Genomic DNA, 16,168 nt, shown 5'->3' with positions numbered 1-16,168 from the left:
TTTCTCTCTTTCCTCCTCTCCCAGACTCTTCCTCCCTCTGGTATATTTTTCTCTCCTATTGTTGCCCCTTCCCTCCCCGATGGCCCTCCTAAAAAAAAAAAAAGGAATTAAGATTTTAAATTAAAATTTTAGCTTGGTTGTCTCTGGGAAAAACTAAGAGACAGCACAATATTAATTAACTGGAGAAAATGAAGTGTCCAACTTCAGGAAGCCGATGGTGGATCTCTGATCTCTCTCTCTCAAATTATCCCATCAACGGATTTCGTAAAGAAATCCACAAAAGCAAAACAGATCATTCATGTATCGAGCATCAGACATTTCCTCAATCATGTTGGTCAACAACCAGATGAGATGAACCTAACCTTCTGCTTCCGTCAGTCTGCAGCCAAACTCGCACAGGGGTACAGCACTGTTCAAGTAATCCCTGGATTATACATACACCATCTGCACAGCGAGAGAGCGTGAACCGACTAATACCTGCACCAGCCCAGCACATTTATTATTTATTTCATTTCAATGCTTTAGACTGACTAATCATGCCCCTCGGCCACAACAGATGCCTGCAAACCCTCCACTGCAGCCTGGCCGCTCACCAGCTCTGCTGGACACAGATTTTCTTAACTGTTTAATTACAACAGATTGGCAAATCCACGGACCAATCTCCATCCATAACTCCTGAGGTTTAGAGGGGGTCAGATCCTCGTCTCTGTCCAGCAATGCGCACACCAAGACACGGCCCCAATCCAGCAGGCCTTGTCCTGAAGCAGCCACGTGTAACCGCGATGTTAGTGAGTGCTGACAAAGACCGTCAATGCAGAAAGCCACGCAGTACAAACACCCGCCAATGGTCCTGCGCTTGGCTTCTACCGCGAGACTAACGAGAAAACATTTGTTCTCTTAAAGGCAAGTTTTTTGCCTTTTTCTTACCTTGATGATGAAAGGAGAAGGTTATTGCAGATGCATGACAGTCTTCGAACCCCCATATGAGGCAAGCTGCCATCACCGGCTTCAAATCGACCTCTCAGGTCTTGGGCTTTCTACCTAAGAGCCTAAATTTGGCTTCCAGAACCTCTCTCCCACATTTTCCTATGTCATTGGTACCCACATGTACCAAGATAGCCGGCTCCTCCCCAGCACTATCTAAAATCCTAGGTAGGTGATGCGTGAGGTCCGCCACCTTCGCACCAGGCAGGCAAGTCACCAGTCACCTACCACTTGATATTTAAAACCATTTAACTGGCCAGGAATGGCTCCTGGCCAATTAAATGGCACTTAACTGGCTATCCTGCAATATTCAGTGGGAGATCGCCTGTTATCTCCCGCTGAATACTGATGGTTAGTGCTTAGCAGATAACCAGTTATATCACACAATATAACTGGCTATCTGCTGATATTCAGTGCATTGCCAACTACGTTTGGCTGCCAAATTAGCAGGTATATCTTGGGGCAGTTTAAGCTTAACCAGCCAGCGCTGAATATCGGCTTGGCCGGTTACATTTAAACTGGTCAAAAATAAACCAAATATTCAATGCCAGTCACCGGCAACAGCCTGACATAAACATCCAGGCTCAGCAAAGACTGTGGGAGGCAGCCCTGCTAACTACTGAGGTCTGAATATTGTGTCCCTGCTTTTTGAAAGGACCTGCATTACTAGCTGTACCAACTTGAGCAGCCAGTTCTAAAATAGAAGCAAGTTGTAGAGCCACACATTATGTAAGATGTACCTTTGGAAGGAGCCCAAATTTCACCACCAGTTCACCTTCACTCCACTCCTGGTTTTTACCTTCTTGGCTTTTCACAAAATCTGCAATATGAAATTGGGGCACTGTTAGCCTCTGGGGTGATGAGCAGAAAAACAGCAGGCAGAGGGGGTAATTTTATGAAGCATTTTCACAGGAAAAGCATGGCTCTTATGAAACTCTAAGCTGGCATCCACTTTTTAAAAGTAAGAATACCACAAGACTGCACCTATTTTTACATAATCTGTATATAGGCGTTCCTAGGAGCATAGTTTGGGCAGAATTGGGGCAGAATTTCAATGTATATGCACATTTTATAAAATACATGTGTATACACATAGAATAAGTGCACACATTTTCACCTTCAGAGCATGTGTAAATTTGTGCAAAATGAATCTGTGCACTGGTGGGCTGATGTTTATGTGTCTGAGCAGATTTTGTTATTCATTCTTTGCATCTGGCTCTTCTGGGTGACAACCTGCTCCAGAGAGAACAATTGTTTTGTATTGGCTTAGGGAAATATCAATAAAGATTTTTACTGGTTGCGCCAAATCTAAGTCTGAATTGTCTCTCTTATTCTAGCCGCAAGGGCTGAAGTGTTTTCCTCTCCTCAGGGGCAAAGGAATGGGACTACACATTTAGAAGCAAATGCAGATGCTAGAGGCCATTAGTGCCAGACTAGCACTCGCATTAGTCAGCACAGAATGCTCAGAGGCTCTAGCATGGGAAATGAACGTGCCAAAGATGAGCATAAATAGTATGCTAATGTAGTCAAACGAATGTTAATGAGGTCATTTCCTATTCCCTCCCAATGCTCAGAGAACAACACACAAAACACAGCAGCCTTTACCACTGAAAAAGCAATGCCAGTTCAGAGCAGGCGTTAGGCTGTTTGAAGAAAGGATTTCTCACAATTCTTTCCTTTGAAGTGGCAATAGTGAGAAACAAATGTATGTGAGTCCGAACAAATCCAAAATTGAAAGCACACACTGGCTCCTGTTTCCTGCATCTAAATATATGCCTTCCAAGTGAAAAAAAAATTGAAAAGCTTATAAAGGTGCAGAAAACAGATGCCAATGTGTGCTTCACGTTCGGGTTTGCCTAGTGCATGCACATAGAAACTCTTCTGTGCATGCGCCAAGCAGGTTCCCCCTCCTTGCTTTCGACTTAACAGTGTGCATGTAATTTGCATACAATTTCCTCTGAGCATTTGTGAGCTAATTTTCTGTGCTGTTCTAGTGGTATAGCTTCTGCACTAGAGAATGACATGGGGACAGGGACCCACAGTAACCGTGGGGATGGGGATAGGGACGGGGACAGAGCCCACGAGGATTGGGACAAACTTTGTCCCTGTGTCATTTTCTACTTTGAAGCCTGTTAATGAACTGGACTGTTGTTTATATTTGAGTGATACAGACAACAATATTTTGATTTTTTGGAAAAACAAGGAAACCTGCTGGCCACAACTAGCAAAATTTGTATGGGGGATCCTGTACATCCTGCTACCAGCACATCTTCGAAGAAGACATCTTCTATTGCAGGAAGGACTGTGGAAGGCCAGAGAGCTAGACTGAATCCTGAGATTGTTGATGACTTCTTATTCATCCACAGATTAAAAAATCATAACAGTGCTTCATATGGCATAGTTCTCCCCTCTAGGGCATACAGAACGGGTTGTATTTTGTACCCCTGGACATTTTAACAGGGTGGATTAGGATTCCTTGTGGTAGTGTTAATCAGCTATTGTTGGGGTTGGAAGGGTAGAGGGTGGTGGTGAGGAGGGTTATTATAGGTGCTCACTGTTATTATTGTTTTCTATTTGTAATTTATACACAATAGTTGCACAGCATATTATTTTTTATACTTTAATAAAAATACTTAAATATAAAATCATAATTGTTTGAGGCTTCTGCAGATGAGGACAGAGTCCATGGGGACGGGGTGGGGACAGAAACAGGGCCTACGGGGACAGGGCGGGGACGGAGACAGAACCCATGGGGATGGGGCCAAACTTTGTCCCCATGTCATTCTCTATTCTGATGGTTTACTAGGGGGGGTTCTGAACATAAATTGGGGTCATCATAGCAGCCTGCTTTATGAAGACATGCAGGCAGCTTTTTTGCCTTCATAAAATAGAAATAGGTGCCTTTTTCCATATTCTACCTAGGTGGCCCATCATGAAATTATTCCCAACAAAAGCAATTAACCATCTTTAAACTGCAATGCTGTTTTAAAGAAGACCCATCATTTTTATTATTATAGTCCCTTAGGTAATACCTCTAACATAATATATAAATTATGCTAATACTGGCAGCTGATATATTTGTGAAAGAAGTTTAGCATGTGAATCTATTTAGTCATTTATGGCAGGACGCCTGTTAGGGGTAATTTTAAAAGGCATTTCTAAAGCACCATTTCTGTGCAGAAATGGCTTCTTTTATAATTGACTAAAAAATTGCAAATTGGGTGTGGAAATAGTTAATCACTGTCCATGTAAACACTTCCCTTGCATTTACATACTATGCCACTTATGCACACCCTTCCAGAATAGCACTTTGGTGTTTTGCTTCAGTGCATATATGTGTTCATTGGTGTGTAAATATGTGTACCCTGTTATAGAATTGCCTTTTATGTGTATTAAATAGATGGTGTAATAGTGTATATGTATTTTTAATGAGGTCATTTTTAAAATGGAAGTATGTACAAATTAGGCACAGAAATTAGATGGCCTGTTATAATAGTACCCTCCCTGTGAGGCTGAGGGGAGATATGATAGAGGTCTATAAAATATTGAGTGGAGTCGAACAGATAGATGTGAATCACTTGCTTACTCTTTTCAAAAATTACTAGAAGTAGGGGGCACACAATGAAGCTGAAGTAGTAAAATTAAAACAAACCAGAGAAAATATTCCTTCACTCAATGTGTAATTAAACTCTGGAATTCGTTGCCAGAGAATGTGGTAAAAGCAGTTGGCTTAACAGGATATGTGTGTGAGTGGTGGTTGGCTACAGGATTTCATAGACACAGGTAATTTGCAGTGCAAAATCAAAAGGAAACTTTATTGGTAGAAAACAATGAAAGCAATACAGTCTGCTCCCCTGTCACAGACTCTTTCCAACCCTGGTGAGCAACCTCAACAACATTCACAGACAATGAAGGCACACCTTTACCTTTGCTGTCTTCTGTTCCTTCTCATGCAAACCTCCTCATGCAAACCTCCTCAGGCACTTGGCTCAGGGTACAGTGACTTCCCGCAGTGGTGTCTGTTCTTCTCTCCACAGTACTGCCATCATCTCCATGAAGTGCCTCACTCAACAAATCAGTAGTCTTAAACTGTTGCCCCCACCTCTGGGGTGTCAGACTCACCATCCTCCTCAGTAGCAGTCAAGTTACACTCTTCTTGATCTGATACTTCCATCTCAGCATTATCATCCTCTCTTGGAATTTCAACTCGCAGTGCTCTTGAGGCAGCGCACACTCTGGCCTAGCAATCTGTACTTCTTCCAGTTGCTTTTCCTTCTCCTGGCCTGTCATGGCCATTCCTCAAGTGTCAGTTTATACTCCCACAACATAGTCTTGGCTCGAAACTCCTTTTTGAACTGGGCCCTCAAAGTCTCCACCTCTTATAATAATTCCGGGTGAAACTCCAAACATAAAACTCATAGGTTTCCCACTCTCTGAGAACTTCACCATAATGTCCTTTATCTGCTTTGAGGTGGCTTCTTCAAAGGCCTGCAGCAGCTCACTTAATTCTTCCACATTCTTGGTGACAGTTCTCCACAACTCAGGGACACTGGACTGGCCCTCCTCCTCACTACTGGTCAGACCACTCTCTATCTTGTGTGACCCTTCTGATGTGGATTTTCCACTTGCCACAATCTTGGTTTGCCACTGAACCACTTATGAAACTGCTTGGAGTAGCACTTCTTGGCGTCTACTCTGCATTCCCAAGTTATTTTGTGCATGAGCTCTCTCAAGCTCTTGGCTGGCCATCTGTAAGGCATCGGCCATGCCCTTCGTGATTCCCGATTCTTCCTTCAGTTGCCTCTTTAAGTCATCTCCCTGGTGTGAGTCAGAACATGAGACCTTTGTATCTGATGCTTTCTTTTGCTCTCCTCCTGACTTCTCTGTTGGTTATCCACCCAAACCTTTGCCTGAGCAGTTTTCTTGAGCTGGGTGGCTATACACTCCAACTTCTTCAAGGTCTCCCCCCCTAGACACTTTAATCTAGATCAGCTGGTCTTGCAGTGTCTACTAGGGGCATAGCTAGACCTGACATTTTGGGGGGGCCCTGAGTTAACATTGGGGGCAGTAGGCATATAGGTGTGAGTAGTGCTTGGTATACTCCTAAATAATGCCTTACAGTGCATTTGATAATGGATTTCTAAGTAAATGGTCTGCTCTGCATCAACATAAATTACATGCACACTTATGGAAACCTTGGAAACACTGACATTTTTAAATGAAGTTGCATTATCCCGCAACTTAAATTTTGCCATTAGAGTAGACTTGAGTTTTCTCAACCTCAACACACATCACAGTATCCTGGAAAATAATTACTGCAATGCAGTGGCGTAGCCAGACGGCCAATTTTGGGTGGGCCTGAGCCCAAAGTGGGTGGGCACAAAATTTTCTCTCTGTCTCTGCCCCCTTCCTCCCCGCACTCTCCACATCTCCCCCGCACCTCCCAATTCAAAATATACTTTAGCTCATAAAGATCCCCAAGCTCTGTCAGCTGAAAACTTCCTTTGAAGACAGCCACAAATCCCTTTTACCAAGCTTGGCAGGCAGCAATAGCAACAATGCCTTGAGTCACCGATGCTGGCACCCCATTCATGCTTAGTTATCGGTGGCTCAAGGATGTTGCCGCCATCTGCCAAGCTTAGTAGAAGGGAGTTTTAGCTGCTTTTAGAGTAGGTCCTCAGCTGATGTAGGTTGGGGATCCCCACCAGCTACAGCAAGGGTCGGGACTAGTGTTAGACATGCTAGGGCCCAGACTCTCACCAGATACAGAACAAGGGATCACAAATTAGAAATAAAAATATGTAGTCAAAAATTGAACTCGGAACCTCGGCATGTTACAGTGGAGAAATAAAATCAGAAATATATTTCTTTTTTTCTACTGAACACAATAAAATGATATCCGCTGTGCACATTTCTCAAGCTAACAAATTTCAGTTAATACATTCAAAATAAAATGTCTTTCCTACCTTTGTTGTCTGGTCATTTTATTTTTCCATTATGTTGGTTCAAGTTTCTCTTTTCCACTTTCCTGTCTTTCTGTTAATTCTCCTTCAAGCAGCTGCTATTCATTTGTCTTTTCTCCACTCTCATTCCATTCCCTCACTACACTGACATATTGATGTTTGTTTCATTTTAGCTCTTTCCTATCTTTTTTCTTTCTTTCCTGCTCTCTGTCTACTAAAATTTCATCTTCTAATCCTTTTCCTTTTTACTTTTCAGATACCTATCTGATTTCCATCTCCTTCTTTCACCCACTAGCTCTCCTATTCCCCCATCTCACTCCTTCTCCAGCCTTCCATCTTCAATCTACTCCCCGTAATCACTATCATCCTCTCGTTCATTTCCTTACCACCCCCTTGGCCTTCCACATGGTTCCACCATCCCAGTGTCTGCCTCCTTCCAACCCTTCTAGTCCAGCATCTGCTCCCTTTTTCTCCTCTCTCCACCCTCTATCCCCTCCTAACATCTTCCTGTCCTTTCGCTCTTTCCTCTTGCCCCTTCCCCCAGGGGCCAGCATTTCTCCCCCTCTTCCCTCCCACCCACATTCCAGCATTTCTCCCTCACTGTCTTCTACCCTGGATCCATCTCCCTCCTTCTTCCCCCTCCTCCGCCCTCATGTTCAACATTGTTCCCTCTTTTCCTCTTCTCTCTCACCCTTGCATCCCAAGTCTAACATCTGTTTCTCCCTTTGCAGCATCTCTTCCACCACTATGTACCATTTCTCCTTCATCCCTCTCTCCCCTGTGCAGTACTTTTTCCTCCCCTCCCAGGTCCAACATTTCTCCTTCTTTTGTCATTCACCCCTCCTTCCCTCCCCACCCTACCCTACATCCAGCAATTATCCCTCTCTCTCCTCCCATATCCCAATAATGATCCCCTTTCTTCTACTCTCCCATGCATGTCTCCCTCTCCTACACCCCCCCTGCATCTCTCCTTCTCCTCCCTAACAATTTCCCTCACTCCAACCCCCTGTGTAGCATCTCTTTTCTTTCCCTCCCTTCCACTCCCATGCCCAAGCAGCCCAACAATTTTATCTTCTCTCCAACCCCCCCTCCATGCAGCATCAGGAGCATCACGGCACCAGCACGTTTCAAAGGGTTGCTGGCAGCATGTAAGAGAGAATTGCTGCACTGCTGCTGACTGACCCAGAAGCCAGCAGCCAGCAGCAGTGATTCTTACATGCTACCAGCAGAAGAGAGAAGGCAGCTTCGGTCCCTGCATTTTTTTCTTCGATCATCGCCGGCAGCGCTGCCATTCACACAGGCAGCTTCGCTCCCTTCTGCAGCGTCCATCCGGCCCACTCTGATGCACTTCCTGTGTACGTAGGGCCAGATGGACGCAGCAAAGGGGGGGGCGGAGCTGCCTGTGTGAATGGCAGCACTGCCGACGACGATCGAAGAAAAGAATGCAGCGCTGGTGGGGAGGACAACGAATTTGTGCAAGCGAGCGAGCGACGTGGGCAGGCAGGCCTGGAGCCCACCCAGGCCCACCCGTGGCTACGCCCCTGCTGCAGTGGCATATATCCCTCAACTTTGCTTTATAACAAATACAAAATGACTTATTAAGATAAATGAATAAAGTAAGTCTTCTTGTCCCTTCCTCTCGTTCTACTGCTTTCTCTCCCTGGCCAGAAATTCCTTCACTTTACCAGTCATGACAGCTGCTCCATCTGTGCAAATACTAATGCAGGTTTTCCATTGAAGACTTTCTTCCTCATAAAACTTTGTAGTCACTTAAAAAACCTCTTTCCCTGTTGTATGACCAGGGATTTCTCTGCAAAACAGAAAATTCTCAGCAATGCAACTGTTGTAAAGCAAAGTCTGTACTTGCTAACAATTTTACTTGAAGTTGGGCCAATGACTGATCGTACTGTCAGACAAAGGCACGTTCACACATTTTTTAGCAGCAGCTTCACATCGCATAAATCTGACTACTTCAGACTTTCAGATATCATTTGGGGTTGCTTGGCCTTTGCAATAAACTCAACAACGAGGTAGCTAGCTTCCAGTGCTTTCTCAGAAACTTTTGTTACACCAGCCATAAAATGCACTTGCTTTACAAAAAGATGAAAAACTGTACATCTTTTTGTGAAAATGATGAATGTTTACTGTCAAGATGTCTTTTTAATTTACATGGTACCATTCAAAAGTGTCTCACCACATACAAGGCATAATGGCACTGGGCATGAAGAATTGGCTGTCCACAAGAATCTGAAATGCAGATAATTGTCACTACACTTTCTGTGTTTTTTTTTTTTTACATTTGTACCCTGTGCTTTCCCACTCATGGCAGGCTCAATGCGGCTTACATGGGGCAATGGAAGGTTAAGTGACTTGCCCAGAGTCACAAGGAGCTGCCTGTGCCTGAAGTGGGAATTGAACTCAGTTCCTCAGGACCAAAGTCCACCACCCTAACCACTAGGCCACTCCTCCACTCCCTGTTGATTATCAGTCTTCTTTGCACCGGGTTCCTTCACACTTGTATCAGAGGATGAAAACTTATCTTTGGTAACCAGACATTTATCCATTGTGAAAAAGCAAACGGTAATAATATTAATAAAAATTCAAGTCAAACTACTGTAGGTGGAATAGCTAAACTTAATAATGCAGCTGTACTAGTTTCGTGGCATTTGTTGGATGACCAATCCTGGACCTCCTGAGCCAGAGGTTTATAATCTGTTAGTGCTTAATCTTGGCCTGTGGTTAAGCATACCCAGCTCCATGGTGCTGTATGATCAAGGGAACCCAGCATACGTATAGCAGGATCGTATGACTGAGCCGAAAACCAGATGACTCGCACACGTCAAGGGCTGTTCTGTGAGTTTTCACCCTCTTGGTACGACAGGTGTTGGCTGGATGGATGGTGTGCTCGGGCAATGTGGCAGGGTGAATTTCTCTTGGCCGAATATTTCTTATCTCAGTTGTCTGTTAAAGTTAAAAACTTTGGTGGTACACCTCTGGATCTCTCATGGCACAACATTTGAGAAAACGTGGTCTAAAGTACTAGGTGTTTTATTGGATTCTTATTTGAATTTCGACGCACAGGTTACTTTGGTGGTTTGAAAATCATTTTTTAAAACTTAGACAATTGCAATTGACTCGCTCTTATTTTTATCAGAAACTACTTGTTCAGGTCCTGGTACTGTCTTTGTTCGTATCAGTAAAATCTATGAAGAAATTACATTTAGTACAGAATACAGCTGCGAGATTGATATATCAAAAGTCAAAATTTGATCCATTGTAACTCCTTTGTTTTTGGACTTGCATTGGCTCCTGGTGGAGTTGTGGATTTTTATGTTGTTTAGTGTTTAACAGAAGAAAATTTTCGGGTACATTCTCACATAAAGCTTTAATTACTTTGTTGGGTGGACATACTGGAACTCATAAGAACAATCAGTATTGATTTTTCCATGGTTTAAAGGTATTATGTATAACAGAATACATTGAGGATCTTATTATTATAGTGTGGTTGAGATATGGAAAAGAACTCTACTGGAACCATACTATTTAGAATTTAAAAAATAAAACAAGCCAGTTTAAAAATGTTACACGTTTGTAATGGGAGCCAATGAAGATCAGCAGAGAGGACTGATTTGTGATCAAATTTTTCTTTTTAAAAATTAATCTTTCAGTCATATTCTGTATGTAATTTTTTCAATAAAAAAATCAGTAGTTTCCCCATAAAGGGAATTACAATAATTAAGTTGCATTATGATAGTGGCCTGAACCAAAAGTGCAAAATGATTTTCATGGAAGAAAGATTGGACGAATCTTAAGTGCTTTGTCTTAAAAAAAAATTATTGATTTGAGATTCAAAAGTTAACAAGGAGTCTAATATGATCCCTAACACTTTAAAAGATGAGTCAACCATGAGAGTGTTACTTTTATTTAACACTATTGTTGAAGGAAAAGAAGGGCTTTGGGCTCCTAGCCATAAAAATTTTGTTCTTATAGAATTTAAATTAAGCATATTATGGCTAGACCAATTTTTTATTTGCCAATGCAATTAAAAAGTCTTAAGTATGATTCATCTATATCTGAGGATAATTTCTTCAGAACAAAAATGTCATCTGCATAGGAGTAGAGGATCGCCCCCTTGTCTAGATTTACCAAATTCAGTGAGCTCATAACGATATTTGGTGACAAGGGTGAGCCTTGAGGGAACTCTACAGTAAAGACTCCAAAAGTGAGAAAAAGTACCCTTAATTTTTACTTTATAGTATCAAATTTTAAAGAATTTTTCAAACCAGTTGAATAGAATCCCACCGATTCCAAGGTCATTAAGGAGGTTTAACAATATGGTATGATCCATCATATCGAATGTTGCTGATTGATCAAACTGTGAAAGTAATGCTTGTTCCCCCTTGTTGATTTCTTTTGCTTTAGTTGTTAAAGCCAGCAGCAAAGTTTTGGGACTATGTAGACTTCTAAAACCAATATAGCAGTCACGTCTTAAAATTCTTTCCACTTCTGTAGTGTCATGACGGATCAGTCCACAAAGAGCATACGGCTAATATCTCACTCAAAGTCCTGCAACATTTGCATCTCAGTTGCAATCAACTCCTTGACCTCATCCTTATGCATACAAATTACTATGTCTCTGGATAAATAGGGCATAAACTTGGGAAGAGCCCAATGACCTCTGTCTAACTTTATCTCCAGGTTCTGCATCAAGTTGTTCCTCAATGCCAGCATGGCCTTACATATCCTGATCACTGAAGAGCAATTCTATAAACTGTGCAATGTGTAAATGTGCAAAATACTAGCAGTTTCGAGAGCCAAAACTATTCTATAACAGTGCATCTAATTTACTTAGCATGTAAAACAAAGGTGGGGGGGGGGGGGGCATATACATGGGTAAAGCATGAACAGGGCATGGTGGAGCTCCCACTTACATGCGTAACTTACAGAATTCTCTAAGTTACACCTGGTCTATGGCTGGTGTAATTATGGGTTCACAAATATTAGGTGCATCAATACTGGGTTACACTAGTATTATATAATGGAATCTGGGTGCCCAGGTGCCGTTTTAGAATAGGCTCCCAATGTGCATCCTTGGGGTGCCTAAATGGAGGTACCTAGTTGTAGAATTACCCCCATGTCCTTGCAGTCCACATATGCATCTGTTACTGGGTCTCCTCTTATATGCAAATTACTGCACCACATTCCATTTTCTATATCTTTGAGCATTTCAGAAAACTGCTATTTAGCTTCCTCCAACTCTTTTAGGTTGGATTGCATCGCTGCTATTTGCTAAATGTGCTCCTCAAATCTCCCTTCGGCATGTGCAATTCTCTGTCTGAACTCCAGTTAAGTCTCCCATCAAGTCACCTTTCACTTTGGTTAACTCCACTTTCAGTTCTTGGAACCATCTTTTATAGTCTTCTCTCATAAAGAGAAATAGTGATGCTGTAGCTGTGGATACATATGTGGAGGCTTCATGTTCCTTGTTGCTAGTAGGCCTCCATCTCTGGCAGAGCCATACACAAATTCTTTCAGATCCACGGCCTTGCTCTTAGTCATCTACATCTATCATTTTTCAACTCACACTACACCATTTTCAAACATCTTTCTGATTCAGGGACTCCAGAAGACAGCGGATTCATCTATTTTACACACACTGGCCTGGAGCTCTCTTTTCAGAAAATCAATCAGGTGGGTGATGTCATTTCCTACCCCTTCACCGAGAGGGGGAAGTGGAATAGATTACTGGACTTCAGTCAACCAAAACTCAGATTTGTTTCTAATAGGGCCATTATTATGAGGCTGTTGCCCTTCTAGTAACTGATGTCTAGCCAATTAAATCAATTGATTGGCTGACCTGCTGCCTACCTGTCTGCGGAACATCAGTTAGGCTACTCTACAGAGAGCAGGAGATTTACTCTACAAGTCTTAAATTTATCAATTATCTAAGACAAAGAGTCACAAATTCCTGATACTTTATATTAAATTCATATGTTTTGCAAAGTTTGCTATTTCATGTATGTGCTAATGCAATCATCTTGCAATCCTCTCATCCAAAGCTGAAAAAGGTAATACGGTATTGTCATACAACAAGTAATATTTCCTGGAAGACAGATTCTAGTCGTCTTTCTTCTTTTTTTAAAAATCCATTTAAATTGTTAAAGCCCTGGGTTGACAGAATGATTTTGGTACCCAAACCCATGCTGTTCCACATTTGAGAGAAGAGTTTGCTTTTCCAATTTTAGAATCGGAATGCATTGTTTCCATGGTAGCTGATGCAAATTCCTACAGGCAACTTTGATTGTACGTCTTCAGCTTCAGCCCTATAGTGCATGTATAACTTAATTAAACAACAGTACCTGTGAAAACAGACATTGTAAGAAAGCTGCCTGCCATCAGTTAGATGTCCTGAATTACACTGTGTTTAAAAAAACAAACAAAAACCCTATGCAAAGCTTGTTTTCTGTGTAACTGCCAAACTTGACCAATTTCAATAAAATTTGGGCTATATCATCCTGAATAAATTTTCAATAAGCCTACTTTGACTCTGGCCACCTCAAATAAATGATGTCACCATCACCTAGTGATGATCGTCCTGATACATGCAGATGCCATTTTGCTTTAAACATAAACAGTTACCATAGTTTTCAGTCAGGACAATCTGATCCTTATTAAAAATTTGTATCTGGAGAAAGGTTGTTGTTCTCATAGACTGGTGCAAGAGTTTCCAGAAAAGAGGTGGAAAAGGGTATGTATAAAATATGTTTTGAAGAAATTGTGAAAAATGGGTTCAACTGATCTCCAGTTAGGAAGTGGCAGGGACCAATCAGTTTGCACTGAAGAAAAAATTGCAACAGCTGAAGAACCAGGTAGTGAAGTGACATCATTTAGGAGAGATGGCTGGTGTGAGTGTAGATCTATTGCAAATTTATTCAGGATGATATATCCTGAATTGTATTGAAATTGGGCAGGTTTTGACAGAGTTATGCAGAAAACAAGCAAGCTTTGCATTTTTTTTGAAACACAGTGTAATTCTTTATGATTTGCTGATCTAAACATTCTGACTTCTAAAAAAACTTTGTAAAATGGATGTGCATTTCTATTTTCAAAGCCAGCTATGTCCCAGGGATCAGATAGTATAGATTAAGTCATGGCAGGGAGCTCCTACTCTGTATACTATACTATTCTTTGAGTATGTTGTGAAGCACAGGGTCTAAATATTTGAAAATTGTCCATCTATCTGCAGATAAAAGTTCTTACATTGTAGAACAATATGCATACCTTTACCCACCAAGCAGAGACAATCCTGGGGATTGGGACTGCAACAACATGCATAGTTTTAGTAACAGAAAATATATGTACAGGCATCTGTGGCTACTTTACTCCATAGGCAATATTCAAAATGAAGCATGCTCTTGAAAACTGACAAAATATCTGTGGGAAAAATGAATCTGCGGATTTTGAAATAGTTATTAGCGTGAAGATTGTACTCTTAAAGGTCTAAAAAGTGCTTCAATGTCTATATATAGCACAAACTGAGATTTCTAAAAAAAGTCCTTACGATAGTGTTTCATTGTGCTGGTTCCCACTCTGTTCAGACAGGAAGAGAGGTTCTGTGATGAGGAGCTGGCAGGATGGAAGAAGCTCTTCTTCCAGTAGGCAGGGGAGGGGGTTGCATATCTGGGCTGAGGTAGTGGTCTTATGGTGATCATTGGGTGGAGGGACTGGGATGATGATCAGACTGAAGGGTGAGAGGGTAGTTAGGCTAACAGTGTTCCAAGTCAGTGGGCAGAACAGAAATGGTACTGGGGGCAGAGTTAGGGAGGAGCTGCCCGGTATGCGGGTTCTGGAAATATTCAGTACCGACACCCACATAACTAAAAAAATTCCTCTCAGGCCCTTCGATCATCTTTGTGAGTCTGCCCCCCCCCCAAAAATAGCAGAGTAAGCCACTCGACCCCTTCCCCCCCAAAAAGAGCCCCTACAGTGGCAATCTTCCATCCCCTCCCTTCCTGGCATCACCGTAGGCCCTCCAAAGGCCTACCTGTATCCCTGGTGGTCTAGTGGGGGGACTGGGGGAAGAAGTCATTTTGAGGCATCCACCACTAGGGGCAGGAGTGAGTAAGTTCCACTCCTGCCCCCACTGGACCACCAGGGATACAGGCTATGGTGACCCTGGGCTGTGTGTGTGTGTTGGGAGGAGGGTTGGGAAGTTACCACTGCGGGGCTTTTTCGGAGGAGGAGGATGAGAGGAACCTACTCTGCTACTTTGAGGTGGTGGTGGTGGGGAGGGATCAGAAGGCATGGGAAGAATTGTTTAGTTATGCAGGTTCTGGACAATATTCATCATGGGCTCACATAACTGTCTTATGAGAGCCCCAGCTGAATATCAGTCGGGACTCCCATAAGCTCTGGTGGCCAGGGCAACCCAAATTAGCCTTGGATATTCAGTGCCAGTGTCTGCACATGGCCCAACACTGAATATCCAGGCCTAATTTAGCTAGATACGATCAATGATTAAAAAATGCTGACCACCGTCGGATGAATATCTATCCCATACATTATATATAAGAAAAAAATGCTTGGGATGTCACTGGTGAGCGTCGGCGAAGATGGCATCATAGTGGAGCAAATTCAGTGATAACCCAGCTAAAATCAAGTATATCCTGCTGCATGCCCTTCACTATTGCTTTTTTAAGCACACTAATTGCTTACTAATGGCAACAGGCAAAGACAACAAGCGCCCAAAAACAGATCCAAACTCTCCATTGAAGCAACAAGAAGCTAAGCTGGAAAACATCTCCTCCAAAACTATAATAGAAGAAATTCGGTTGCTTAGAAACATTTTCACCAACACGAAAGATGATATTTCTGAAATTAAAGAGGATGTCTCGTCCTTAAAAACTGAATTTGTCCTGTTTCATTCCCACATTGAAACATTGGAAATCTACCATGGAAGAAAATGTTTAAGAACTGCTGCACCATATTAAGTGTGTGGTTACCCTTGAGTGTGAGCTTGATGAAGTCAATAACAGAGCCTGCAAACATAAATTTCAAATCCTCGACCTGCCTGAGGGCAGAGAAGGGTCTGATTTGGTTAAATGTATACACACTTTCATTCCCCTCTCTTCTCAACCTGAATTTTGAACATGCTTTCGAGACTGAAGTGGCTCATCAGATCCCATCATAACATGCGCCACAAAATAAGTATCATAGACACA

The 16,168-nt window shown here is 42.3% G+C and overlaps 1 protein-coding gene across 1 annotated transcript in view; it reads right to left on the bottom strand.

Moving 5' to 3' along the window:
• The window catches only part of INPP5D (inositol polyphosphate-5-phosphatase D), a 420,594-nt gene that overhangs the window by 39,189 nt on the left and 365,237 nt on the right, over positions 1-16,168 (bottom strand). The window contains exon 21 of the mRNA XM_030216155.1: positions 1,725-1,804. Coding sequence (XP_030072015.1) covers positions 1,725-1,804 — 80 coding nt within the window. The remainder of the gene's footprint in view (positions 1-1,724; positions 1,805-16,168) is intronic.

This window comes from Microcaecilia unicolor, chromosome 10 (genome assembly GCF_901765095.1).
Source record: "Microcaecilia unicolor chromosome 10, aMicUni1.1, whole genome shotgun sequence".
Taxonomy (NCBI): Eukaryota; Metazoa; Chordata; class Amphibia; order Gymnophiona; family Siphonopidae; genus Microcaecilia; species Microcaecilia unicolor.
The sequence above is the reverse complement of the archived record's forward strand: the minus strand, read 5'-3'. Positions and strand labels throughout refer to the sequence as shown.